The sequence below is a fragment of the Tilletiaria anomala genome (genome assembly GCF_000711695.1).
Source record: "Tilletiaria anomala UBC 951 chromosome Unknown K437scaffold_1, whole genome shotgun sequence".
Taxonomy (NCBI): Eukaryota; Fungi; Basidiomycota; class Exobasidiomycetes; order Georgefischeriales; family Tilletiariaceae; genus Tilletiaria; species Tilletiaria anomala.
This window is the reverse complement of record NW_013547021.1, coordinates 202,310-228,741: the sequence shown is the minus strand read 5'-3', so window position 1 is coordinate 228,741 and position 26,432 is coordinate 202,310. Positions and strand designations below refer to the sequence as shown.

General features: G+C 55.6%; 7 protein-coding genes across 7 annotated transcripts; 4 read left to right on the top strand and 3 right to left on the bottom strand.

Annotated features, from left to right (window-relative positions):
- The first annotated feature begins 320 nt into the window (after positions 1–320).
- On the top strand, positions 321–3,286 carry K437DRAFT_252935 (CBS-domain-containing protein). Its single transcript, XM_013390975.1, has 4 exons — positions 321–681; positions 778–1,068; positions 1,154–1,823; positions 1,907–3,286. Exons 1-4 carry the CDS (start codon positions 574–576, stop codon positions 3,067–3,069), a joined length of 2,232 nt encoding a protein of 743 aa, XP_013246429.1. The 5' UTR covers positions 321–573; the 3' UTR covers positions 3,070–3,286.
- A 290-nt stretch (positions 3,287–3,576) lies between these two features.
- Positions 3,577–4,671, bottom strand: K437DRAFT_265629 (uncharacterized protein; the record flags this gene model as incomplete). The annotated part of the gene is made up of 3 exons (XM_013390974.1): positions 3,577–3,888; positions 3,954–4,169; positions 4,558–4,671. 3 exons carry the CDS (start codon positions 4,669–4,671, stop codon positions 3,577–3,579), a joined length of 642 nt encoding a protein of 213 aa, XP_013246428.1.
- Positions 4,672–7,285: 2,614 nt separating this feature from the next.
- On the top strand, positions 7,286–10,430 carry K437DRAFT_2309 (UPF0061-domain-containing protein). Its single transcript, XM_013390900.1, has 4 exons — positions 7,286–9,100; positions 9,172–9,851; positions 9,923–10,168; positions 10,273–10,430. The coding sequence occupies exons 1-4, from the start codon at positions 7,402–7,404 to the stop codon at positions 10,327–10,329; spliced, it is 2,682 nt and encodes an 893-aa protein (XP_013246354.1). The 5' UTR covers positions 7,286–7,401; the 3' UTR covers positions 10,330–10,430.
- Positions 10,431–10,939: 509 nt separating this feature from the next.
- Positions 10,940–11,825, top strand: K437DRAFT_2118 (uncharacterized protein). Its single transcript, XM_013390899.1, has 3 exons — positions 10,940–11,281; positions 11,359–11,632; positions 11,705–11,825. The coding sequence occupies exons 1-2, from the start codon at positions 11,119–11,121 to the stop codon at positions 11,562–11,564; spliced, it is 369 nt and encodes a 122-aa protein (XP_013246353.1). The 5' UTR covers positions 10,940–11,118; the 3' UTR covers positions 11,565–11,632; positions 11,705–11,825.
- Positions 11,826–11,939: 114 nt separating this feature from the next.
- On the bottom strand, positions 11,940–15,044 carry K437DRAFT_252925 (uncharacterized protein). The gene is made up of 5 exons (XM_013390973.1): positions 13,221–15,044; positions 12,808–13,149; positions 12,568–12,723; positions 12,389–12,496; positions 11,940–12,314 (listed from the first exon to the last, which is right to left on the bottom strand). The coding sequence occupies exons 1-5, from the start codon at positions 14,960–14,962 to the stop codon at positions 11,999–12,001; spliced, it is 2,664 nt and encodes an 887-aa protein (XP_013246427.1). The 5' UTR covers positions 14,963–15,044; the 3' UTR covers positions 11,940–11,998.
- Positions 15,045–15,478: 434 nt separating this feature from the next.
- On the top strand, positions 15,479–17,490 carry K437DRAFT_260495 (P-loop containing nucleoside triphosphate hydrolase protein; the record flags this gene model as incomplete). Its single annotated transcript, XM_013390972.1, has 9 exons — positions 15,479–15,508; positions 15,586–15,626; positions 15,725–16,085; positions 16,177–16,273; positions 16,571–16,686; positions 16,749–16,851; positions 16,941–17,152; positions 17,238–17,278; positions 17,358–17,490. The coding sequence occupies 9 exons, from the start codon at positions 15,479–15,481 to the stop codon at positions 17,488–17,490; spliced, it is 1,134 nt and encodes a 377-aa protein (XP_013246426.1).
- Positions 17,491–18,262: 772 nt separating this feature from the next.
- Positions 18,263–21,876, bottom strand: K437DRAFT_1762 (kinase-like protein). Its single transcript, XM_013390898.1, has 3 exons — positions 21,758–21,876; positions 20,082–21,689; positions 18,263–20,011 (listed from the first exon to the last, which is right to left on the bottom strand). The coding sequence occupies exons 2-3, from the start codon at positions 21,588–21,590 to the stop codon at positions 18,476–18,478; spliced, it is 3,045 nt and encodes a 1,014-aa protein (XP_013246352.1). The 5' UTR covers positions 21,591–21,689; positions 21,758–21,876; the 3' UTR covers positions 18,263–18,475.
- Between the last annotated feature and the right edge of the window lie 4,556 nt (positions 21,877–26,432).

Sequence of the window (26,432 nt, the reverse complement as noted above, 5' to 3'; positions counted from 1 at the left end):
AGAGGCAAAGGTGAGGAGACGCGAGCGTGTGTTGTGCGGTGTCAGTGTACGACGCGTCGAATACAGGTCACGTGATTATCTCTCGAGCCGCGTCTTCTCACCTCTCGTAATGGAAGTAGCAAGAATAACGCCTGGGCGAGAAGAGAAGAGAGCGAGCGGACACGGTTGAGTGAGTGAGCACACGCACTGAAGACGGCACCACGCAGACTCGCAGACAACGGACATGGACAGGCGCAGTGCCGCACCGTCCGTCATAACGAGATGTTCATCAGCGGCGCGCTGCTGCCACCAAAAGTCCTTTCAACAGAATAGGGCCATAGGAATGGGGGATGCATCACTATAGCACGCACTTGTTGGCATCGACATTTGTGCTCAGCACAAGACAAGGTCGCTACAGCAGGGGAGACGGAGCATCGATACAGACACATACAGCCAGCTAGCCAGTCATCCGGTTCTCACGCCGACGCTCCGTACATTGCTCATTGCAGCGAGCTGCTTCTCAGCGGACGAGCGGCGTCAATCGAGTGGCTCTAGAAAAGCCCTCTCCCCCACACCACCACCCCCGTCTTCCCCATGTCGTCCGGCTACCGGGGCTCGCCCCTCACTACCTCGGCCCAGTCCAACCTGAGCATGAACAGCGATGCCACCGACACACGCAAGAGGCAGAACAAGCGTGATGAGGTACGTGTATGCCGCTGACAGGTGCATGTACGCCTCGGTACAGCGACAGGTGCAGCGACCCTCAACTTCCCTTCTCCTCCTCTCTCCCTTCCCCAGGCCATCCGCAAAAAAGTAGAGCTGGAGCTGCAGCGCAAGAGCGGCAAGGCGCCCTCGACGCCGACCGCCTCATCGCGGCGCCGCAAGCAGCAGCACGCCTCGCGCGGGCCAGCCGCGACGCCGGGGACCGTCTCGGCGCTCCGGCCTCTGCCAGCGTTGACCGTGCCGCAGACGATCAGTGTCGCGGATGCCAGTCAGCTCTGTGCAGCCAAACGCACCGACTGCGTGCTTGTCGTTGACGAGGACGAGCATCTTGCGGGTATCTTTACCGCCAAGGACCTTGCTTTCAGGGTGAGCGCGCAGCACCTCGCCCAGACGCCCTTTGGGGGCGGCACCATTCGCTGACTGCATGTGTACACCGCCTCGGCCCACGCAGGTCGTCGCTGGCGGCCTCGACGCACGCACGACGCCTGTCAGCGAGATCATGACGCGCTCGCCAATGGTCACGCGCGACACGACGTCCGCGACCGAGGCGTTGAACACGATGGTCACACGCGGCTTCCGGCATCTTCCCGTGTGCAACGAGGACGGCGACGTCATCGGCCTGCTGGATATTGCCAAGGTCTTCTATGAGGCGCTCGAGAAGCTCGAGCGCGCGCATGGATCGTCGCAGAAGCTTTACAATGCCCTCGAGGGCGTACAGAGTGAGTGGGGCACCGGCGCCGTCGGCCCACAGCAGGCGATGCTGCAGTACATCGAGGCCCTGCGCGACAAGATGTCCATCCCCGACCTCAGCAGCATCCTCGACAGCAGGACCCTGCCATGCACAGTCAGCGTGCGCACCACCGTCCGCGAGGCCGCAAAGTTGATGAAGGACCACCATACCACCGCAGTGTGCGTCATGGAGTCCTCCGCGCCCGCCTCTGCCAACGGCGGCGTCGTGCAGGGAAAAATCGCCGGCATCTTCACCAGCAAGGACGTCGTGCTCAGAGTAATCGCTGCTGGACTCGACCCAAAGTCCTGCAGCGTCGTCCGCGTGATGACTCCTCATCCGGACACGGCACCTCCCACCATGAGCATCCAGGAAGCTCTCCGCAAGATGCATGGTGAGTGTAGCATAACTCAGCGCAGCGCAATCCAATACCCCTGTTCAACGCCTGCTGACCACCCACCTGGCTTTGCTTTGCAGACGGACGCTACCTCAATCTGCCCGTCGTTGACACCGACACGCGCCTCGTCGCCGTCGTCGACGTGCTCAAGCTAACGTACAAGACGCTGGAGCAGATCAACAGCATGGCCGAGGAATCGGAGCAGGGCGGCAGTGGCGGGGCCGGCGGGCCAATGTGGAACCGTTTCTGGAACTCGTTCGGCCAGACCGGCAGCACCGGCAGCGGCAGTGCAGCAGGCGGCGCCGGTGGCGGGGACGACACCGAGAGCGCGCTCAGCGGCAGCCAGCGCCCGTCCGAGTACCTCAACGAGATCCCCTCCACGCCTGGCCGGCATGCCGGCGGTGCGGACATCAGCAGCGACCTCCACCCGAACGACAGCGCCTCCGCCGTTGGCGCCGCCATGCACGAGGACGCTGCGTCCGCGCTCGGCTTCGGCATCAGCAGCGCTGGACCCGGTGGTGTCGGTGCCGTCGATGACGGCACATATCTCTTCAAGTTCACTACGCCTGGCCGCAAGACGCACCGCTTCCAGGCGCGGTACGACACCTACGACACCATCCGCGAGATCGTCGGCATCAAGCTCGGCGCCGACGACTTTTTCGCCACGCCCCCTCGTCCTTCACCGCCCGATGCAGAAGGCGAGAGCGGCAGCGGCGTGAATGGCAAAGCAGCGTACGCGCAGCCTGACCCGGATGACTTTACACTCGCGTACGAAGATGACGAGAACGACGTTGTGCTCATCACCGCTGACGGCGACGTGCAGGATGCCGTCAACGTCGCACGCAAGCAGGGACGCGACCGCGTGGTTCTACTTGTACAGGGCGGCCGGACGTGGGAGGAGGCGCTTGCGCACTACGCCGCACCGAGCGCCACCGTCCCCGCTGCGTCGAGTGCGCATGGCAAGCGCAGGCAGCGCGACGCCGTCGATGCGCAGCTGCAGAGCGTCGAGGAGGAAGAGGAGCGCGAGGACCAGGCGGACGTCGACGGTGGCTCGCCAAACAAGCCCAGAGCCATAGGCGTCGCCGCCACAGGCAGCAGGAAGAGCGCAGCAGGACGGAAAGAAGGGGAAGACCTCCTGTTCGGCGTTTTGCCGAGGGACATGGCCATGCCCGCCGCCATCAGCTTCCTCGGCGTCGCCGTCGTTGCGGCTGTCGTCCTCACTCGCTCTTCATCCTCGCGATGATGCGATGCGGCCCAATCGAGCTACCATGCTCTTGTTCCAACAAGCGCTCGCGTCCCCTCTTTACAACCTTATGCAGCATGCAGCATACAGAACTTCGAAAGTCTGATTGCATGACAAGACGAGGCGAGACGAGATACCGTTTATTATCCACCGTTGTCTCACGTGTAATGTGCAAAGCATCTAGAAAGAGAGGGTGTTTTGAATTTTCAACATGAAAGGGTATTCTGCACACGAAGGCAGCATGATGGATACGAACAGCGAACTGACACCGTTACTTCCTATATAGCAACCCAATAGAAGACTTGGTTCCAGTTGCGGCGTCGCCTTGTTCGCCTTCTCGCATTCCTATTCGAAGGAGCCATTCTTCAGATCCAGTCAAACGCCCCGGAAACTCTGCTAATGCGACGCCCTTGCCCTCTGCTTGTGCATTATTGCAGCAGGCGTCTCAGCTTCGTCCGTGCACCTCTCACGAAAGTCGATCACGATATCACGCCCCGACCTCGCGCTTTACACCGATGCTGTGTCCGTATCCAACTTTGCCTTTACTTTTGGGGTCACACATGTGCCTACGAGCTTGTTGAAGAGCCTGCGCACTGTACATTCGGACAGCTGAGGTCGTGCCGGCAGTTGCTGCCGCTGCGACTTGACCGTGATGGCCATCAGCAAAGGTACAGAGCGCTGCCGCTGCACTGTACGTCCTGTTTCTCTGTCCGCGGTAAAGCGGACATCGGACAGTCTCACCAGGCGCCCGTAGATGTCGGAAGATGAACGCGCCGCGGTTACGTTGGAGCGCATGCCCCTGCTGTTGCTACCTCCTCCCTGCCGAGGGCCGAGGTGGGGAGTGAGCATGAAAGAGTATATTCGCACACGAAAGCTCTCGATACTATGGCGGCGCTATCGCGGAACCGCGTATCTTGCGACGTCCTGTCTCCTCCGTTTAAAATGATATCTTGTGTCGAGGCGCCCGCACAGTGCGCATGAGGGATGTTTTGCAGGTGCGCAAGGCCAAGCCGCGACATGCTGTCCTGCGGCGACAATTCCTCGGAGTCGAAATCTGGAACACTGGACTCGCGGTACGACTGGATGGCAGTGAGCATAAACTGTTACGCAGGTCGAACGGCCTAAACGAGCTACTGCTCTTACGAGGCGGGTATTCACTGCCTCAGGAGACTTTGTAATTGCCGCCAGGCCGAGACAGATGAGAGTCTGTGAACGCTAGCGCTGAGTGACGTGCCTCCGAGAGGATGAGCGGGTGCCTTTGGACTGGAAGCATTCGTTGATGTGTCGAGAGCGTTTCCATGCAGGAGTAATGGCGTGGGTCAGGCCCGTACAGACGTCGCAGTAGCACTTGGCGCGTCCGTCGAAAACGCAATTGCGCTTTCGGGCGCACAGACCTGGAAACCTGCCGACACAGTCGGAGCGGTTACAGCTGCAATCGAGTTTCGTGTTGTGTGCTCCAAATACTCTGGTAAAGGGGTTGCGACGCACAGTGCTCTGCATGGAGATACGTGTGGCTTCCAGATTGGGGGAGACTGGTTGAAACACGCCTGATGGCGAGTGCGGCGGACTGGGAGCCTCGAGCGGCATGAGCTCTTCCGTCATGCTGTGACAGCAATGCCAGGGGGAAGCAGAAGGCGACGTGTGGAGCTGAGCCGAGGTGCTCAATGATGGTGGCGCGGTCTCAACAGGCAACCGCTCGGCGAAGACAGTGATACGGTATGCAATCAGGCTACCCAGGTCGAGTGGCAGCGAGAGCGGAGGTAGTCGACCAGAATTGTCCACGGTGAGCTATTCCCAGCAAATTGCCGATATGTAGATGGCGATCAATGCACTGATGCCGATGAATAGGGTTTGCCTGCAGAGGGCATAGTTTGAGCCATTCATATGGGCTCTTCTGTTGACTAGTGGCACCAAGCAAACTGGGAGGATAATGATATTAAGACCCCATACCGTAGAGTGCCACGGCGGCCAGCCGTTCAGAAGCCACACAAAGTCGTTTTTGTTGGCTGCAAACGTCACCATTTCAAAAACGGGTTCCGGGCATCAGTTGCTTGGATCGACGTGGCTCATTGCAACATCTTCAACTCCCCAAGCACGGTGAGCGTGATTTGACCGGCGATCACGCCCAAGCACAGAGTGGTTATGACGTAGGGCAGTGGCCTTGATTTAGTGAGACTCGCGATCGTCGGGATGACGCAAAGGTATATGCCAAGGAAAGTGCCACCTTGGGGAATATTCATGATGCTGGCGACGACCGTGCAGTGATAATTCGTCGAGAGACGCGGGTATTGCGTGTCGAATATCAAGCCAGGGATAGATGCTGAGGGACAGTGTAGAGCAGGCGCGTTGGATGAGCATCTCGAGTCGAGCTTTCGTGTTACAAAGACTAGTGGTGCACTTGCAGAAACCGCGCTATGACGATCCGACACTGCTCCTTGCGCTTCCAAGCCCGCAGATTGAAGAAGGTCTGCGCCGCATCGATGAAGAGGTCCCAGACTCCACTGGAAGCAAAGACGATTCGCATGGATTCGTTGCTCAGCGCTGAGTCTTGCAAAAGGGTCGCACTGCCGACCGGGAAGGCTTTCGTTTTGTACCAGTCGCCACCGCCATGCTTGGCTCGCTGCCCGCTCAACAGTTGAAAAGGTACGTTTCGGTGGGGAGCCTTAAGGAGATGGCCAGAAATGAAGGAGCATCTGGTAGCATAAGCGTTAGGACTTGACGCTCTGCAAGTACCAGAAGTACTTCCAAGGAAAGCTTGGGGCGCAAGGATTAAAGGCAACTTTTAAGTACTGAAGATTGAGAGCATACTGACGAGTTACAGGTTAATCGCCGAAGGCTCCATAATTGACCATAAGGCAGCATCGTCAGATTTTTCACCAAGCGGTCCGTGGGCTCCGGTAAAAGTGATCAGCCTTTCCTTCCCTCTGCAGGAGCCCGAGTGGGCGCTTTTCCTGTAGCATTCGAAGGTGGAGCTGAAGGATGCCGGCAGCGCCGGCGCATACAACACCCCTAGCAACCGAATAGCACGGTGCAATCCTGTAATACCACGGATGCTTCTGGGAAACACTTGATTTGGTTCCAAGACAGCTTCAATTTGGCCGAAACGCTACGAAACGCGACAACTTGAGGAGAACGAAAGCAATGAGCGTTCGAGCCAACTCTCGTTGATGCCGTATATGTCATTTCGCTAGAACCGCCGGATTTGGAGCGACCGGAACGGAACTGACCAACCTGGCTTCTCAGAAGGCGATCCTAGCCCGCGTTTGACAGTTGAGATGGAACGAATTTGCTGATGTAACGAAGAAACCCGTTGCATATCAATGGTCGGGGATCTGGCCGCTGGGGGCGTGGAAACAGATCTTGCATGTCCTGTGGATCCTGATGGGGCCTAAAAGGGACTCGAGCAGTAAGGTTGATTCATGAAGGACTCTCTGTACTGCAAAGTGGACCCTTCGGTCATCCATCAGTGGCACAAGGGCTGATCAGCGGTCAGCGGCCAGCCCGGCCGTGCAGCATGTACACCTTTGACAAGACTATCCACATACAGCACCAATCCAAGCATGAGGAGGACTATCCTAGGGAGGTAACGGTGAAGAAGCGTAAGAAATGATGTGGTGGAGATAAAGGTTGATCGTTTAGCTTCGATGCTCTGACCCACGCTGGGCCAATCTGCGAGGTCCTGCACGGGGTGTGAAATGTGAACCTGAATCTTGCGATCCCTCTTTGACCGAACGCAATCCGTAAGCCTTCGGAGCCAGCTCGTCGATCGTACACAGCACACATCAGGTTGATTCGTCGATGTCGCCAGTGGATGTGCACTCACCTACCTAGTACCAAATGCTTGCTTTACCCCGGCATTGACTTTGAAGTTGTTGCACGAGTCCATGAAGGAGGCCAGACAGATGCCTGCACCGATGCAGGCACATGGGATAGTACGAACAATGTGCCGTCAGCCATGCGTGTGTGCATTGCCTTGCGCTTGTCCTGTGACTCTCCTCCTTTAGCCGAGAGTGAGGCACATTGGCTATGGCGGATTGAACCCAAATGCTTGCGGAGTTTGGAAGAGAAAGACGATCAGATGATGACATCAATGGAATAATAAAAGTGACTGCTGCTGAAGTGCCAGGGTTGGGGGGGGGAGCACAGCATGCCAAGGTGGCGAGCACAACCGCATCTCTCAAGGTCTCTCATGGTCAGTCAGCCGTCTTTGCAATGCGCACCGGCAAGGGGATGTAGGACCAAGTGCATCGAATCATCGTCCGCTTTTGCAGAGAATACGGCAAAGCTAGGTCAGGGCGCCGCTTACGCTGTAGTTGCTCAGAGCCTTGCTGCATGTTCGCGAGGAGCTCCGCGCAAACTCGTCTCGCTGCGGTAGGACGGCAAGCACGCCGCCCGTCCACCCCGAGCCAAAGCACGATGGCAGCAGCTTTAGCACCATCGTCCACCGCAAAAGTCCCCATCCTCTCCCTGCCGCTCGTGCCGCCGGCATCTCGCTTGACTTGCAATCTGCTTCCCGACACCTACACCCCCCGTCCAGATAGCTTGCTGGCCACACCTGACTCGCTGCCTACGCAGGTTAGACGCAGCAGGCGTGTCGGGAGCGGTGCACATTTCAGCTACGTCAGTCCTCTCGTATTGAATTTCCCGTACGATTTCCCCAACCCCGATGCTACTGATTCGCACGAGGAGGACACTGCAGAGAACTATGCTTCGTTGTCTGAAGAGCAGCGCCACAAGCGCAAGTCAGCACGCGCCGCGGAGAAGCGCATGCAAGTCATAGAAAGATTCATGCGAAAGTATGAGGTCGACCCTGCATCTCTCGCCGCCGAATCAAAGTCAGTGTCAACAACACTACAAGGGTACCTTGCACCAGCCCGTGCCGAGCTTACCTTTCCCTCTGCAAGACTTCTCGGTGTCTCGTCTGCGTCACTGCAGGACTGTCTCCCTCAACTCGATATTGGCGACACACTGTCCTTCATCGCTGCGAATTCGGGAAGAGACTCTGGGCCCGACACATACACTTCGGGCCCCGCAGCACAGCAAGTAGCACCTGGTGCTTGCACGGCAGCCGTGCAAGCACGCGTGCAGCTGAGCGAAGTCCTCTCTGGTCGTTTGATCGGCGCGCGTTTTCCGTCAAAAGAGCACATCGACGAGAACGCGGGTGCGGCGGTGGAGGTGTACAGACGCGAGACAGCTAAAGAGAACGCGCAAGAGACAGAGGAAGCTGCTGGGTGTGCGGTTACAACAATCCACGGTGGCGACGCGTCTGAGAAGCAGAAGGAAGGAGCGCCAAGTGCGGGGGGAGAAAAGGAGCTGTCTGAAGAGGACAAGCTGCGTGCCCGCCTTCAGACACTCTCGAAGCGAGTTACAGAGGAAGGGGCCTTTGCTGGCTATGGTCCTTGGGCCAACTGCTATGCTGGTCATCAATTTGGCAGTTGGGCAGGGCAGCTAGGTGACGGTCGTGCAATTACGCTCTCAGAGATAGATTTTCCGTCGCAAACAGCCGGTGGAGGCGGAGTAGCAAACGGCTATGGTGGCGGCGTACTGTCCATGAGGCCTCGCACCGAGATTCAACTGAAAGGCGGCGGTCGCACGCCGTACTCGCGGTTCGGTGACGGACTCGCGACGCTCGCGTCTTCCGTTCGCGAATACCTCTGCTCGGAAGCGATGGCAGGTCTGCGCATCCCTACTTCCCGCGCTCTCGCCGTGCTTGCACTCCACGATGTCACGGTCTTGCGAGAGCGGGCGAGCGTCGCGGCTGTCACGACGCGCCTCGCACCGAGCTGGCTGCGCATCGGCAGCTTCCAGATCCACGCTAGCCGGAGCGATTGGGAGAGCGTCCGCATTCTCGGCGAGTATTTCTCTAGGGAGATTCTCGGGCTCGAAGGGGTGGGGAAGGCGCGAGATGCAGACATCGATGAGGGTGTGCAGACGGAAAGAAAACCATGGGCGCTGCGTCTCGCCAAGGAGGTCGGCCGACGTAATGCCGAAACGATCGCTAGATGGCAGGTGTACGGCTTCATGCATGGTGGTGAGTGCATTCGCATCTGCTTCCTCGTTTCCGTTCCAACGTGTGGACTCACTTGCCTCCTGCTCTTACAGTTATGAACACAGACAACATCAGCTTACTCGGACTCACTATCGACTACGGCCCTTTTGCGTTCATGGACATCTTTGACCCGAATCAGATCTGCAATCACTCGGACAGCGAAGGGCGCTACACGTACACGAAGCAGCCCTCTATGGGCGCCTACGCGCTCAACCACCTGACGCACTCCCTCTCACCCATCATTGGTTTTGAGAAGGAACACGGGCGCGCCCCGTTCCCGTTCGAGCTTCTCCGCGCCGAGTCGGCACAGCTGGTGAAGTGGTCGCAAGAGGGTGCCCGGACGTACGAAGAAGTGGAGGGGGTCTATACCGGTACTTTGACGAGCGCGTGGAAGGCCGGTTGGCTGAAGCGCCTTGGGATTAGCAAGGCTTTGCCAGGCGACGAGGACAAGGTCCAGCTGATCGACCCGCTGCTTCATCTGCTGGAGGATCTCGATTTCAGCGGTACCCTCAGAAATCTGTGCTCATTCCCGGCTATCGCTCTCTTAAATGGCAGCGGCGAGGAAGACTGGAAAGAGTTTGTCAAAGAAGGAAAGCTCTTTGATCACAAACGCCTGCCCACGTGGCAACAAGAAGCGAAGGAGGATGCTGCGGTTCAGTGGCTCAAGCTATACGTGGAGAGGTTGAGGGCGGAAGAAGGTCAGGCTCCTGTCATTCAAGCCAACATGCGCAATGTGAGCTGATTGCAGCTTCAGCACAAGCCTGAATTACTGATCTTAGATCGATCACACGCCTGGTCGAATAGGTGAATCCATGCTTCGTCTTACGCAATTGGGTCACGGACGAAGTCGTGCAACGCTTGGCGCGCGACAATGACACGAGTGAGCCAGAGTGCTGTGATATTTTTCGGCGTTGCGTAGCAGTTTCACACCTGACCTGTGCACAAATATTCACAGACTTCCTAGGTCAAGTGCTCGCCATGTGTTGCGACCCATTCAAGGCGTGGAACGAGGATCATGCCCTGGAGGGCATGTCGCAAGAAGATGCAAAGGTGAATTCTTCGCTTACTTCATTTCCATGGTCTGCCTCCTCTTCTAAACAGAATCACTGACATTCGTACACCAATCGTCACCCTCTACTCCCCTCCGTCCCCAGCGCCTTTGCGACATTGGCACACCACTGAACGGGAATTTGCCGTCATGTTCATCCTGATCAATCCGCTGCTTTTCCGGCGCTCAAACTCCGGCCGTCCATTACCCCAGACAGAATCTGCACTACTTAGTCTGTTCGCCGTCATCTCACCATTTGGCGTACACATTTTCCACCTGCATCTCAACCCTCTGGCCATAATGTGCACGTGTCATCACCCCCATGTTGCCGTTGGAATGAGAATGAAAAGCTGTAAAATAGTAGAATGCGAGGTGCCGAAAGCCGTGCGCGTAGAAAGGCAGTGAATCCCGTCGTTTCCGTCTATGTCCACGCCGAGGCCCTCCTTTCGTCACCATCTCAGTATGTTGACGTCCCCCACCTTGATTATTCAAGTGGGGTGCAATCCTTCTCTCGGTTCTGGAAGGAATCGAGCATTCGACATATCGGGGTGTGGCATTTGCACATTCCCGTGCTGACCTTCCACCGGTATTGAAAGCTTTATGCACTACCGGGCCCGCCGAGCTGGGCGAATGATTCTCAAAGCGCGCATCGGATATCGTCGCCCGCTCCGTTGCTTTCGGAGAGCCGAGTTCGTGACGTTCCTGTCCTATCGGACCACTGCATGCAGTATGACCTCCGCACCCTCTATTGCCGCTTCTGCACTCGTGATGTCTGCGCGGATGAGGCTCATTCGCTTCGTTTCTGAGGAGGATGGCAAGGCCTACTTGGGAGAGCCATGGGTGCTTTCAAGGACCTGAGCGTGGACATAAGCAAGAGCACCAAAGAAAACAAGAACATCACAGCCCTCACCCTTCATTCACCAGTCAAAATTGCTTCGGACGGTGATCTCCCATGGAATGTAAAAGAAACTCAAAGTTCAAAGCAATTAAACGTCAAAGGCGTGAGCATGCGCCTTTCAAATTAAGTCTTGAAGTTCTTAGTGTCCGTGAGCCAATGCAGCTGCTCACGCCGTTAAACAAGTCTGAGGTTAACACCATTCGATGCATCGGCCTCAGTGAGCTCTGCCAGAAGGAATAGGGAGAACTATATCCGTGCTAACTCATTGGTCAATTTTTGCTCTGCTCCGTGCAGTTCATACGGATGTTGCGAAGGAGGCAAAACTAGACCTTCCGGATCGCATCACCCTGCTCCACAAGCCACGGACTATCGCTAGCATCAGTGATCATTCGCAAATTCGTCCAGGGCGACCAATCTTCCTACGAGAGTCGCCCTGTGGCAGTATTCGCGAAGACTGCAAATCACTGTGGGATGAGTACACAAACGCCTTCATTCGCTGACAAGAACAGTTCTGCCAATTCAGAGGCAAGGATGTGAGCGAGACCTAGGCGCTGGATTATATGCTAAAGTGAGACAGTCACGTCCTGCTTCGCCAAGCGTGAGAAAGGGTGAGACTGCTAACATACGAGCTTATTCTTAGCTACACGGCGTCAAACGCCATACCTACGCGAAAAGTGCAATTTGAAACTTCGCAGTGGCCCAGGTCGAAACGATTTTATCATGCATGGTATGTTCGTCAGGTACTCACGTCTTGTGCCGAATTGCTGTTGACCGGAAGAAGGCACACTCTGATGTCTTTGAGGGGGAATGCACCGGCAGCGTCAGCACTCTGGTCAACAAGATAGTTGACGAACAAAGGCGCACATGGATGGAATCTCTTTGCAAGCAGACTAATATTACACAGCCAGACTGAAGGGTGCTAAGGAAAAATACCTTACTTGCGCAATTTCTTACCCACTTTGGTGCTTGAGCCAGGTTTTTGTTTGCTCAAGCTCTTCCCGAGCGCCTTGCTGGAACCAGCCCTCCCTTTCACCGTGGCATGTCCTTTGCTTTTGCCTTTGTCCGTGTCGCTGCGTATGTAATCTGAAGCGTTGCTTGTCTCTGCATCCTTGACTTTCGATCGCTTGCGCTTCTTGCTGCCGCTGCCAGACGACGAGGACGATGTGATAGTCATCAGATCCGCAATCTCGCGAGGCAGGTGTTTGCGGATCAAGGAGGGGAGGGAGGTGCTTGCAGTGACATGGCCGTGGCTGGTGTGGATGGCAATGCACGGTATGAGTGACAGACATGCTAATGATGCGAGACTCCAAAATTCCAGGCTCACTCTTTCAACACAGCAATAACGTCTTGCTCGTTAATGGTGGAAGAACGGCCCGAGGCCTTCGCTTGCGCCGAGATCTCTTGCGCAAATTGGGCGAAGAAGGCATGCGATCTAGGCAAAAAACATGACGGTCAGCTCGCGCTCTATCATCACTGTGAAGGAGGGGGAGCTGTAGAACCCACGCATCTTCCACGGCGTCCATCGCCGTCTTTTCAATCTTGTATTTGCCGGACTTCGTGCCGCTGCCGCTCGATGCTGGCATCACGAACGATGTGAACCATGCCTTTGTCAAGGATGCGGGCAACGACGGGACTTCTTCGCCGGTGTGAGGGGAGATTCTGGAAAACGGGATGAAGCGACAACGAATACCTTCTCGTTTAGCTGCTTGTCGTAGCCAAAGTCATTTCCGTAGAAGCCCTCACCTGATCTTCTTCTTGCGAACGATACGTTGCTTGAGCACGACTCTGCTCTTGGTTTTGACCTTGCCGACGCTCGCAGCACCTTCGTCGCTCTCCATCTCGCTCTCGGTCATCGTCTCGTACCCATCTTCTTGCGGACGCGTCGTGAGGTCTTCCTCATCTGCAGCTCCCAACATCGTCCCATCGGCATCCGCGTCATCGTCGCCGGTCACATCGGCAGAGCCACCTTGCGAGCGATCGTCGAAAGAAGGCATATCTTCGAGAGGTCCCAGCTCGTCGAATATGGGCACAACCATGCTAATATCTTGAGCCTCTTCCACGAACGGTTCCGACATTGCTCGAGATCTGCGATGCGCGGATTGGCTATGTCGTCAGCGCCGAGCCCAGATGAAGACAATAGTTATGTAGAAGCTTACCTCCTCTCGACCGCAATACCGGCATCACCGAATACCTCATCGTCCTCTTGCGTCTGCTCTCGCGACTTGTCCTGTAGAGCTGCATCTTCGTCCTCGTCGCCAAGACGTCCAAGCACGCTGAGGCGCTGACTGGCCATGCTTTCGCGGCCATGTCCGAAGAGGCTCTCGCGCGTGATGTCCGCAAGCATGCTCATGAGCCGCTCGTCGTCGATGTTACCATTCGCCGTTGCCGCGTCGTAGACATTCGTCAGGTCCATATCCATTGTCCGGTCGTTCGTCGCCTTGAATAGCGCCGTGCGGTCGCCGCGGCTCCGGCCGCCGCTGAAGTTGGAGAGCTCGCTCAAGAATGACGGCCGGCTCATGTCACCTGCGGCAGAGAACCCTTCGCTCGCTCGTCCTTTGTTGGGTGTGAGCACCATCGTGCTGTTCTGGTCGAACAAAAACACGCCAGCGCGAATACGTTGCTGTCGCCTCGCGAGCCCGGCATCCGTGTCATCCTGCTCGTCATCCTCGTCTCCACCGCCTATTGCACCAGTACGACGCGTATACGAGCCGTCTTCATCGATGAGGCTCATGTCGCTTTGGTCGCGCGTCAACTCGCCAGGTACGGACTCGCCCGGCTGCAGCACCGAGCGCGACTCAGACGCGATGCTGGCCCCGGAACGACGCGCAGCGGCAGCTGCCGCTGATGCATTGAGATTGGTCGAATTGCCCATCGCCTGGGGGGGAGGGGCAAGCATGGCGTGCTGTTGCGCGCGTTCGGCGAGCATGGACTGCTCAGATGCGGGGATGTAGAAGCCAGGTGCCCTTGCCAGTTTGGAAAGCAAGTCGAAAGGTGATTCGACGCATCCTGCGCCCCAACCAGCAATTCCCTTTGTGCGACTTTTACGTCCTGCTGCTCTTTTTGATCGATTCACCGATGCGGGCCCGAAAGAAGCTCGGCCTGTACCCACACCTGTTCCGATAGGGATACTGGCACCGGGCAGGGGCGTTCTGGTCAGCTGCATGAGAACATTGGTACTGACATCTCCCGAGCGTTCAGCCAGCATGTATGCGCGTTCTTGCCTTCGCCGGCGCACCTCGCTTGCGATCGCGCTGCCACCGGCGCGTCCGACGCTGCTGGGCGTGCCCCTTCGCGGGGTCTCGGTTGCTCCTCCTCCGAGCGTGCCAGACATTGCGGCCGTTGGCAACTGGCGTCGAGGTGTAGATGCGGCAGGGTATGGCGGGTGCAGTGGCGTGCCACCTGCTGCTGTGCGTAGCTGCCGACGGATAACGGAGTTGGGTGGAGGCTGGGAAAGCGAGCGGCGTGGACGCGACCAAAGGATGCTCGTGTCGTCTCCCATGTGTCTTGAAGCCCCCGGAGTGGCCAAGGAGGCGGGGTCAGCATCTAAGTCCGTTCGTGGACCGGAAGCAGAGATAGTACTCTCATCAGCACCATCCGCTGGCAGCTGGCCTGCGCTAACAATGACGTCGTCAGCTTCGCGATTGGTCGGCGGGGGCGGCGGCAAGAGGCTCCTTCTTCCCATGATCGCTGGTGGCCTAATGGCTGTCTGCGTTGCTGAAGTCGCGTCCGGCGGATTTCTCTCGCGCACGCTCGTTGTCGATTTGCGACCGCGCTTGGACGTGCCCCGTGTCGGTGATCGCGCGATGCTGCTGCTGCTGTCCGCGTTCGTCGGCGCGGAGCCGGTGCTGGCGCGTGCCTTGCGCGGGCTACCGCCCCGTCCGCGACCCATGCCAGACATGGTGCGGGTGTTGCTGTTGGTCTATCAAGCCCTTCTTATGGCGATGCGATCTTCCTTCTGAACCTGACCTCTTCGTGCCTTTCAATGAGCTTGTCACAGAAGCCTCCATGAACATTTCACGACGCGTTCGGGTCTTTTGAAGGACCAAGCCAGCCTTGACGATTGCTTCAAGCGGTGCGTGTTGTTCTCCTGCGCGCGACGCGCCCCCACTTCAAATGTGTGTCTCTGCAGCGGTGGTGCATACTTTTTTCTCTCGGCCGAAAATGCATGCACACAGGGCGCAGAAAAAGAAAGAATTGCAATCGTTTCTTGTACTGGACGCTCGAGCTTCGACTTCCTAAGATGCGTTCATCGTACTCCATGGCATTGACATCGCACGCGTATAGCTGAGCTGCGTACCGGCAAAGAAGAACATCCTCACTAGGAAAGCAAACCCGCCATTCGATAAATCAGGCCATTGAGCGAGGAGCGAAAGACCCGCTTCCCCAGACTTACAGAGCGAACGCGTCAGCCAAAATGGGTGTCGTCGAGAAGATCAAAGAGATCGTGAGGGCTAGGCGACCGTCAACGAGTGCGCGTATGAGGTGCTAATGGAATATATGCTCTCCTCCTTTCTCTCTCAGGAAGATGAGATGATGAGGACGCAGAAGAATAAAGCGACCGAGTACGTGACACGCTCGATGCAATGGAAATGAAACGTTGTTTCTATACGCTGATATAATGAAAAGCTGATTGTGGACTATGGCTTCTACCAATCCGCAGGTACCATCTCGGTCTGCTGAAGGGAAAACTTGCCAAGCTGCGTATGCAGTTGCTGGAGCCGACAAGTAAATCCTCAAAACCAGGAGAAGGCTTCGATGTGATGAAATCCGGTGACGCAAGAGTTGCGCTGATCGGGTTTCCCTCCGTCGGCAAGTCGACCCTCTTGACTAAGATCACAAAGACAGCGAGCGCAACGGCCGCGTACGAGTACACCACGCTGACAGCCATCCCAGGTGTCATTGAATACCAAGGCGCACGGATACAGCTGCTCGACTTACCTGGTATCATCGAAGGTGCAGCACAGGGGCGAGGTAGAGGCAAGCAGGTCGTCAGTGTGGCCAAGACTGCCGATCTCATCATGGTGAGCGTCCACGGCCGTGTGAAGTGACAGCAGTGATTTTAGGATTCTCAGAGGTAACTTGACTCATTGACCAATTTCTTACACGCGATAGATTATGCTGGACGCAACGAAACCAGCGGCGCAGCGGGCTCTACTCGAGAAGGAACTCGAGGACGTGGGCATTCGGCTAAACAAGAAGCAGCCAGATGGTGAGTTGGCCACTCCCTGCTCTGGAGCGGCTTGCTGCCGCTTCTACTTTACGGGCACTCTGAGCGGGAGAAGCACGCATGTGGTGCAGTGGCGGCGTGCTGCGGTGGAAAACAATCCCCTGATTCCTAGCCAGGTGCTCAATAGCGTGCTACCATTGTGCCAAGGGGATCTGCCTTCCTCTTTGCACTTCGCCACGATTCCATATCCTGTCTTTTCCGTCCAGGATGTCCCTCTTGAGAATATTGATTGGACAGAACGCTGACGGAAGTTGACCTATTCTTTCTCAAAATTCCAAGTAACCATCAAGCGCAAGACAACTGGCGGTATCGTCATCACAAAAGCCACGGGCATTACATTCACGCACATTGACGAAAAGATGATTCGCACCATCCTACAGAGCTACAAGATGCATGTGAGTAGTGTTGGGGCTGTGTGCTAATGGGACAATTTATTTACATCGATCACCTCTTAAAGAATGTCGATGTTCTGATCCGAGAAGACATCACCGTGGACCAATTCATTGATATGGTGCTCGGCAACAGGAAATATACACCGTGCATTTATGTGTATAACAAAAGTGAGTATCCTGTCGACCGAATCCTTTCTCACTTCGGTCCACTGACGAAAACACACTTCCCTCACCCGCCTTTCATCCCACTCTTTCAGTCGACTCGATCAGCATGGAGCAAATGAATAAACTCGCGCACGAGCCGCATAGCATCGTGATCAGCTGCGAGAAAGGCCTCAACCTTGACCACCTCGTGGACCGAATATGGGAGGAACTCGATCTGGTGCGCATCTACACCAAGAAGCGCGGACAGCATCCCGATCTGGAAGATCCACTTGTCGTCCGCAAAGGAGCCACAGTCGAGCATGTCGTGAGTAGCCTAGCGAAATTGTCAAATCACCGGAATTACACCAGATCCCCCTGACACCCGAACCGTACCATCATTCACGCAAAAGTGCCACGCTGTACATCGCGCCATTGTCGACAAGTTCAAGTAGTGAGTCGCACCTGTGGGCGCCAGCCTGCACTTTCAGCTCTCCTGACCAAAGTCAACTTCGTTGGTTCTGATGGCGCAGTGCGCTGGTATACGGAAAATCAAGCAAATTTCCAGCGGAACAAAAAGTTGGGCTGAACCACATTGTCGCGAACGACGATGTCATCACCATCTTTAGTGAGCGCGGTCGTTCGCCACTTGATGGGCTCAATTGAGCAACAATGGCTAACATTTGCTAACATTGCCGCCCCGTCTGTGCGCCGCAGCCAAGTAATCTTGCCTCGAATCTTTGCTGTCTTGTTCTGCATGCGCAACTGTATTTCTAAGCAACACTCTCATTTAAAGACTTGACCATCGTCGTCCGATTCGCTGCGGCCCGAAGCATCACTCTAGATGATTCATTAGTAGGAGCCGACGCGGCACCTGTTCGTAAGCACGTGTCGCATGTCAGAACAGTAATCGTGAACTTCAAATCGTGATTTCATTTCCGAACCGGTGGTATTATATGCACTATGAACACAAGAGAGTAACTAGCCATTGAAGCGTGATTTGGGAAAGCTTACAATGTCCATGATTCGATCCGATCATTGAATGCTGCGGGTGGTGTGCATGAGGGAGCGGGGGTGTGTGAAAGTAATGACAATGATGGCTGGAGTAGTAGCTCGGGTAAAGTATGGAGTGTTGCTTGCTTGCACGGCTGACACGATCGTGTGGCCGTGCATGAAAAGAAGAAAGGAAATCATCGCTGCTGACGGCTCCAAGCGTGAGTGGTAGCGGCAAATTGAGGAAAAGCCGGAGCTCGAGGATGGCCAGTGACCAGCGGTGGAATATGCGAAGTGAAAACGTCAACGGTTTGGTGTGTTGAGGGTGCTGATTAACCTGAGATGCAGGGGCTCGTGAGTAGAAGAGGCCGAGCCTCAACGCTAAAGGTGATGGCGCTGTCAGTCTTTCGCCAGACTGCGACGAGAGATACAGTAGAATGTTGAATGCGCCAGATTTCTGAGTCCGATAATGTATGATGTTCTGTTCGAGCAAATGAAATGACCTAATGCAAGGAGCATGGCATGGCGGACGGTCCATACCACGTAGAGGTATCCAGAGTGATGTCGTAGTCGAAGACTGAAAGGTAATCGAATGCCCATATGACAAGGAGAAGCGAAGAAAAACCAACGACGCACTTCCCGCATGCCTCGTCATGGTTTAGACTGAGCCAGGCCGGGAGCGGCCCGGAACCTCCCAGGCCTTGCTGACCCACGGGTGCTGGCGCAGCTCTTGAATCGTGGCACGGCGATCCGGATCGACCTCGAGGCAACGCAGCATCAGCCCGAGACTCTCTTTGGTCCACATGCCCTTGGGTTTGCTGATCTGGCCCTTGATTGCGGCGCTAGGGTCGCTGAATGGACATTGCCCGCTGAGCAGAATGCTCAACAGGACGCCAAGGCTCCACACTTCGGCATGAGGCGCGCGGTACTGCTTGCCTTGGAGGATCTCCGAGCTGGCAAAAGTCATCGTGCCAAAGAAGCGGTTGAAGTATGGTGGTGGCTTGCGTGGGTCCGAAACAACGGCGGAGCCAAAGTCAATAAGCTTGACATTGAAGTCAGAATCGACGACGCAGTTCTCATCCTTGATATCACGGTGGCAAATTCCCAGGGAATCCAGATGCCAGACGGCCTCGATGACCTGCGCGAACACCCATCGCGCTTGCTCCTCCGACAGCCGCGAGTGCTGCTCGATGCATTCGAAGAGGTCGCAAGAAGAGCGGCGCTCCATCGGAACATGGCGCTGTGGCGGGCTGAGACACTCTGATGTCGGCGGCAAGGCCACAGTCTTTTTCTTGTCATCAATCGCCTCGGGAGCTTTCCACGGCGAGCCATGCATCTCCATTACGAGGTAGAAGAAGTCATCATCGTCAAAGAGCTCGATGAACTTAACCACATTCGGATGGTCAATGACCTTGAGGGCAAACACTTCCATGGGAATGATGCCGAGTTGTGGGTCGCGCACCCATCCGTGAGAAGGAACCTTCTCCTTCCAGATGAACTTTACTGCAACGGGCCGACCATCCTGCGACCTGCGAGCTGCGACGACGAATCCAAAGCCACCGCTGCCAAGCTCGTGGCCGAGAGTGTAGTTCGCCTCGAAAACCGGGTGAAGATGGCGGTACGCAAGATGGCGAGCGGACACGGTCTGGTAGACGGGCAGGGACTGTGAGCGGTCCATCGGTATTGCTTGCGGCTGGACGGGCTTGCCGATGTTCTGCATGCGCGAGGCGACCGAAGGGACCTTTGCCATGGCCGATGGAGCTGCTTTGGCGGACAGAAGCGCATCGGTCAGAGGCTCTGGAAGGCCGGACAGCTGGTCGTTTGGCAGTTCGAAGCTCGGTTGCGGCGGAGTCGTCGTGATGAGCGGCTTGACGAGACCAGACAGCGGCATCCCGGAGGGTTGTGCCAGGCTTCCAGCGACCGACTGGCCTGCTGCGTTCACTGTGCGAAAGACACCGGAAGAGGATGACTGCAAAGAGTTTGGGAGCGAGTAAGGCGACGATGGCACGTACGGCTTGCCCATTGAACTCTTCGACTTGATGAGCTTGGGACGAGTTGGGCCGCTCAGAGAGCTCCGGTGCATCTCTGCAGCGCGCTTCGAGCTACCGCTCGGCGTCTCCATCAAGCTGGCACGGCGAGAAGCGTTGTTGGTAGCAGGTGATGGAGAGCGAGACTGTGAGCCGTCTCGCAATTTCTGCGTACCACCGTCCAAGTGTCAGCAATGAAGCCATATTGGATGCAGGTCAAGGCTGCAGAGAACTCACAGATTGCGACAACGAGACGACAGCTGCAAAGTCCGCAGAGATAGGGCTCAGCGATCCGCTTCGCGATGGCTTGGCGCTGCGAGCGAGGAGGCTTGTGGACGCAGGCAAAGGCATGCGATCGCTAGCATCGACGGAGCTGGCACTGCCAAAAGGAAATCCGTTCATGCTACTCGTGGTTCTGAACGGAGTTGGTGGCTCGAAAGGGCTTCTCGCTTCGCCAGTGGCAGCACCGTCGCGCGCGTACGGGATGAAGGACCCGTTTGGCGTCGTCGGCTGGATCGGCCGTCCGAATGCTGACTCAGGTGCAATTTTTAATGGCGAGAGCGCAGAAGAACGCTTGGCTCGCTTGATGGCTGCAGCCGAGGGTCTCTGCATCGGAAGCGCGTTCCCCTTGTCGGCACCCGTGGCAAAAGTGCCGAGAGGCGAGTCGGACAGGACCAATCCAAGGCTCTGACTGATTGTAGCCGAGCCGCGAGGTGATGTGCTGAATGACTGCCCGCCAATGTCAGATGAGGCGTCGAGCTGCGAGCTCCCGTCGCAAGTCGGGAGCGAACGTTGTGCGAGATGAGGGGTAATAGGCTGCGATCCGACTGGACCCATGGAGTAATTGGCTTGAAAGATGGAGCCTTGCTGACTCTCACGGCTTTCTCGTGCTGGAGTCCGCAGGCTGACACTCTTGACGGAACCGTTAGACGGTGAAAGCGGCGGTGGAATATCTTCGTCCATGTCTTCGGTCTGCGAAGAAGCGCCCGAGCCCGTCGAAGAGGCTGACCGAACGCTTGGCGGCATCTGCATCGTGGAATGCTGAGTCGCGGCGCTTGATTTTGCCGCCTGCACCGACAAAGCTGACGGTGAGCCGGGAAGTTGACTCGTGAGTTGCCCGTTCGACAAGGTTGTATTCACTGTGCTAACACCGCTCTCGGCGCTGCTGCTGATCATGCTGGCCGACGATTCGCTGCTGATCATGCTGACCGATCCAGGCATGGACGGCACATCCGACACGTCCCAGTCCATGCTGCTGTCTTCGGCTTGAATGGCGATAGCGGCGTTGCGAGAGAACAACATGTGTTTGATGGCGCTAAAGCGAGCAGTCTCGTCGTTGGAGAGGGCATCCTTCCTGGAGAGCTCGATAGATGCGTGTGGGAATGTTGCTAGGGGCATGCAGTGCTGGCGTTGCTGGCGATGCTGGTGCAGTCGCGCATTCAACGCCGTGTCCTCTTTGTCCGTCGGTTCGGGCTCGGAGGCTTGTTGGGGTAGGTCCTGGGAATCTGTCATGGTGGCAGCCTCGTCAAGCGAAAGTTTGCGTGGAAAGGATAGTGCTGCGGTGGCAGAGTAAGCAGAACCAACGCCGCTGTAGAACGGTAAGCCTTGTGGTAGTGTGGGAGAAGAAAGGCTGACGCTGCTAGCTGAACTCTCGAGAGCGGGTGGGAGACTTGGCCGCCGCGAGTACACGGAACGTGCGAGTACGGAGCGTGCTGTGATGAATGGTCTTGATTCTTCCGAGCTCATTTCCGTCGTATGATGATAGCGCTGGGGTTGGTTACTTTGGAGCAAGCTGCCTTGGGAGTAACGAGAGTCGATAGATCAAGGTCTGTACGATAGCGCAAGCTACATTCAGCAACGGATGTCAGGTGCATCAGGTAGTCATGGACAAGTCTAAAAAATAAGACACCCACTACTCTGTTTATAAAGATCATTGATGGTTGGCTGGCCTTGGCTTGATGACTTCTACGCGTAGCTCGTTGCGACTCGCGACAGTTGGCAGCTTGATCTTGTGTCGAAATTGAAAGATTGCGAGTGCCAAGGGAGATTCGACAAGGCAAGCCCTTGTGCACTTTGGAGAGACCTGGTTTCGCCAAATGCGGATGAGGCTGGAGTATAAAGTAATGATAATGAACATCCGATCGTTGGAGGAGGATCCTTGAGAATCGAGATCGTGGACGATTCGTTTGTCTAGCTAGGGTCCAGCAATCATTAGAGGGGCGGCGACTGGGAGGGAGATGGCTAAACAATTCACGATGTTGAATGGCTTATGATCATCCAGCGGTACCCCAAAAGAGAGCGCAAAGCCAGTGGGGAGGGTTGTTTGGAATGTGGGAGAAGCGGCGTATGCCCTTCGGAGTGCCGGAGCGACGGCGGACGGAGCTTGGGACCGGTTTGATTAGGCCCAACTCGGAGAGCAAATGGGCCCGAGGGGACAGAGAGAGGGCAGGAGACACGATTGCGAAGATAGCCGCTGACTCTGCAGGCAGGCGCCGTGCGCCGTACTGTTCATTTTAGCTTCTGTTACAGTTTGCACATGTATTGCATGTTTTACGTGAGAACCCGTATCCAAGCCGCAGTCTTGGGTGGCGAGCTTCTCTCGTTTACGTTTGCGCCCACGCCCAGGCGCCCATGCCCGTCCAGTCCCCTGACAGGCGGCAAAACCTCCCTACTGCTCCTGCGAGTGTGTGATACTGCCAGGAGACTTTGGCGTCTTGCAGTCTCGCACACAGAACGCATTTGGGATTCGCCATTCGCCAACAACGCCAAACGGGCATATCTATGTACATATCATATCCATTTCATCCCGCCAAAAAAGCTCACAGCCAATGCTAATCGACCCGGATTCCACTCTTAATAAGACACAGTTTGGCGATTTGCTCGAAAGCAAGACGCGCATTGCTAGCAATATTACGCATGAGATGCCCAAAACTCCTGAACGATGGGCACTCACGGCCTAACATGGTCATACATAGCCGAATCACGCAGAGTAGCCATACTGCCCTGAAGTGTGACGGGACGAGGGTATCGACGATGGGTCTTGCATGTCGATCGCGTGGAGCGTGGGAGACTCCTTACAGCCTTTGGCTGCAGGTGACAGGCACAGCGCCGCAGCAAACACCCGCTCAGGAGCAAAGGCTTGCTCGCGTGCGCAGTACAGCACAGTGGGCTGGGGCATAGCACACACAACACAGTGGGGGTTTCCCTAAACAGTAAAAATAATGACAAGCCGCGGACACACCGTCCGAGAGTGTTCCTCGTCGCGCTTACATGGGGGCAATTCTACCCGACGAGCTTTTCACAACAAAGCCCACACAAAAAGCCAAATATCGCATATTCGCAAGAATAAAACTGTGTTTCGTATTGCCAATCACTCACCTTCGCCGTGTCTTCGTAGATCAAGCTTTGTCAACCTCCAACGGCTAAAAAGAAAGTATTAAAGATAAATATGGATCATGTACATGCAGAGGGAAAGGCTGCACAGGCCGCATGAGGGCGCAAAGTGCGAAATCCGAAAGAAACCATATGTTCTTTGCACGCAAACAAGAGTCAAGATGAGCGAGCAGGAACCAGCGCCGGCTCCAACTACGAGTCGCACGTTTCACAAGCATAGCGCTGCGTTTCGATCGATGCCCGAGGCGGCCAGGAATGTCCAAACGCGTGGATCGACATGCCTTCATGTGAGACACATTGTCAATGTCACACTTCACATGTAGTCTGGCGCTTTCGCGTGGAATTAAGGTGTCAAACAATACAATCAGCGCGTTTGTCCGGGTTGTTCTTAATGAGCTGTGCTTCACACTTTAGGCACAAATTACAATCTACTGGCTCAACAAGCTGACTCTCGTGAGACGAGGGGAGGAGGCGTGTCAGTCTGTGCGAAAGTCGGGCCCCAAAACACTCCCTGCACCGTATGAAAATACCTCCCCACAGGCTCGCAGAATGCAATTGTAAATGCTGATTGCACATTGCACTTTGCGGGCTATTGCAAGTGCCATCCACAATGCTAGATTACCCTTCACAGGCTGGACGCTTATGACTCGCAGGCCGCAGAAGCCTGCAGGAGCTCTTTATATACTTTTCCAAGATGAAAATGCGGCCGATCTACAGGCGACTGCAGCATAAGATGGCCAGCTGGGCAGTTCCTCTTCGCGCGCTCAGGCGCTCAGGGCAGGCAGGGCTGCAGGCGCTCACCAGGAAGAGCAAGAAAGTGAGAATTTGAGAGAATGAGAATGATGTTTATTAAAGGGCACAGGCCTTGAGTTTCCGGCGCTCAGCCGTTGCCGTGGGCGCACGCAATGCGCATGCCTTCACTGGCCTGCACTCTGAACTACTCTACACTTGTGCAGCGTTGCAGAGCACTGAAGAATGTGCGCACCACGTAGCGCATGTCTGCTGTGGATTCAACTCTTTCTTTTCTGCAAGATCGGAGGACCTGACCCATCCAAAGACGACCTGCCACTCCTCAGACTCGAGGCGTCTGTGCTCATACGCTAATGTGGTCGCTCCCCCTCAAAGGAGAGACGCGCTCCGCGCGCGCCAAAATTTCGGACTTTCCCACCGCGTTCGAGTTTTCCATTCGTCGCGTTCATCGCCAGTCCATCGGCGATCCCTACTCCCCTCATCGCCCCATCAAACCGTCAAGCTCATAATCAGCGCATAATCACCGCTTCTGTGATGTGGATTGTGATTTGTATATGTGACGAAAGTCGGAACAGAACAATGCACTCTTGATAGGAGAAGTGTGCGCCATGCCGCGATGGAAATAGGATTGCTTTCCAAAACACTCCCGTCTTGCACATCGTTGAGGACCAATGATCCGTCGTGACACTCTTTCGAGGCTCCACAATACACAGCCGATGGGTTCGCGCCGTAACGCAGTGATCTATCAGCGCGTGGGCCGAGTAGGCATGCAACCTGCTACCAGCATTGTTCTCTCGTCTGACCAGGTCCAGCATCTGCAGTGGAATTGTGCAGTCTGGAGTTGAACGTCAAAAGGCTCTCCTTGCAGTGCGCACGCATCAGTGGTTTGGGCGTGCAGCATCTTCGAGCTCTCAGCGCCGATACTATAATAAAGAAACCTGCATAAACACTACATATATCATGATGAGAGAAGCTGCATGAGAAAGCCTGTGTTGGCCTAATAGCCTCTGGAAGCGTGTAACCACTGTGCCATTTTGCAGTAAGCATGATGCAAGTGAACCGTGAGCATGAAACGCATGAACCCTTGAGGTGATTGAACACATAGACTGTGCTGGAAATGGTGAACGTTGCCCTCGGAACAGCCGAACGGCAAACAGGGAATAATAATGACGTGACACTTGCATCCTTGAACGGTGACGGTGTGGTGATGCTCCGGCGAAGCGCGCTGAGATGAGACGGCAGCCCGCCAAACACTGTGCGCGGTTGCTTGCAGAAGCTCTGAACAGCCAAGTGCGAGCACAATGTGCAGAATATGTGGAATCTATCCGTTCCTGACCAATTCTAGAGAGATCTCGAATGCGGCCGGGAAATCCTCCCCATATTTTCATGTGTACCTATGCATGTGCCACTGCATTATTGCAGACTGCGGCTGCATACTCGTATTCCCCCGCCCTGCCTATAAGCCTGTGCCTGCCGGTATCTGCAATTGCTGTCAATGTGCATCCATGCACATGCCATAAGTGGGGTTCCATTATGAGCTATTCTAAATGGAAGCCGCACTGAACTCCAAACACTAAAAACTTCCGGTCATCCCAAGTGACTCGTTAATCTGGTTGCCCCTTGCGGTAGTCTTGTGCAAACATGACTATTTTGTATGTATGTTCATATGCACATACATAGTACAAATGTTTAATAGGGCTGTTTACTTTTAGCGCCATCATGCTTTCCTAGGGAAGAACCGCTGAATGTCTTAACGCTGAACGCTGAAACTTTGAACCAGCATGGGAAATCGGAAGGTTGAACCGTCGAACGGGGGCCATGTAAGAACTGATCGCTGATACTTAATGCCTGATGAGCGAGAAGCTGGGGAGAGAGCTCTTGGCATCACTTCTTGTTAGACAGGATAGGATAAAATCACTCACTATACTCACCAATGGGAAATGAGAAGCAGTATATACTTAAGCTAGGCACAAGGAAAAGCACTCTCCCGGCTCATAACGTTCAAATTTCAAATGCAGACCTATGACCATCGTAGATACTGAAATGTGCAAATGTCAAACATACACTTTAATACACACGCCTTCCCACCGCCTTTCGGTGATATGAAAAGGGAAGGGGGTGGGGAAGAGCAAGATACCCGAAGGACTCAGGAGTCAGTATGCGGTACTGACATGACCGGAAGTGGCCAGTCCTGGCGTGTCGCGTGATGGGCGTGAGGCGTAAGCTGTGAGGTTATTTACTGTCAATTGTGTGATGTTGTCCGCTGAAGCTCTGAAGCTCCGAAAGTCTAAAGCAGGCTGAAAAAGGTTGTGCAGCGCTGGAACTTGGAAGTACGGCTCACCCAGGTTGTAGTGAGACCCGGGGAGACTTAGTCTCCATGATCCCAAATGGCAGTATTCCCGGCCCGTCCCGGCCTGAGCACATAGCTGATTGCACCCCAGACCT

Bases quoted from the DNA above. Each gene is read 5' to 3' on its own strand.
- K437DRAFT_252935 (XM_013390975.1), top strand. From the start codon at position 574: ATGTCGTCCGGCTACCGGGGCTCGCCCCTCACTACCTCGGCCCAGTCC. The intron at 682-777 runs GTACGTGTATGC...TCCCTTCCCCAG, and splicing joins GGCAGAACAAGCGTGATGAG to GCCATCCGCAAAAAAGTAGA. The intron at 1,824-1,906 runs GTGAGTGTAGCA...TTTGCTTTGCAG, and splicing joins AGCTCTCCGCAAGATGCATG to ACGGACGCTACCTCAATCTG.
- K437DRAFT_2309 (XM_013390900.1), top strand. From the start codon at position 7,402: ATGTTCGCGAGGAGCTCCGCGCAAACTCGTCTCGCTGCGGTAGGACGG. The intron at 9,101-9,171 runs GTGAGTGCATTC...CTGCTCTTACAG, and splicing joins GTACGGCTTCATGCATGGTG to TTATGAACACAGACAACATC. The intron at 9,852-9,922 runs GTGAGCTGATTG...CTGGTCGAATAG, and splicing joins TTCAAGCCAACATGCGCAAT to GTGAATCCATGCTTCGTCTT.
- K437DRAFT_2118 (XM_013390899.1), top strand. From the start codon at position 11,119: ATGGAATGTAAAAGAAACTCAAAGTTCAAAGCAATTAAACGTCAAAGG. The intron at 11,282-11,358 runs GTGAGCTCTGCC...TGCTCCGTGCAG, and splicing joins CATTCGATGCATCGGCCTCA to TTCATACGGATGTTGCGAAG.
- K437DRAFT_252925 (XM_013390973.1), bottom strand. From the start codon at position 14,962: ATGTCTGGCATGGGTCGCGGACGGGGCGGTAGCCCGCGCAAGGCACGC. The intron at 13,150-13,220 runs GTAAGCTTCTAC...CGCGCATCGCAG, and splicing joins GGTATTGCGGTCGAGAGGAG to ATCTCGAGCAATGTCGGAAC. The intron at 12,497-12,567 runs GTGGGTTCTACA...TTTTTTGCCTAG, and splicing joins ATGGACGCCGTGGAAGATGC to ATCGCATGCCTTCTTCGCCC.
- K437DRAFT_1762 (XM_013390898.1), bottom strand. From the start codon at position 21,590: ATGAGCTCGGAAGAATCAAGACCATTCATCACAGCACGCTCCGTACTC. The intron at 20,012-20,081 runs GTGAGTTCTCTG...GGTGGTACGCAG, and splicing joins TCGTCTCGTTGTCGCAATCT to AAATTGCGAGACGGCTCACA.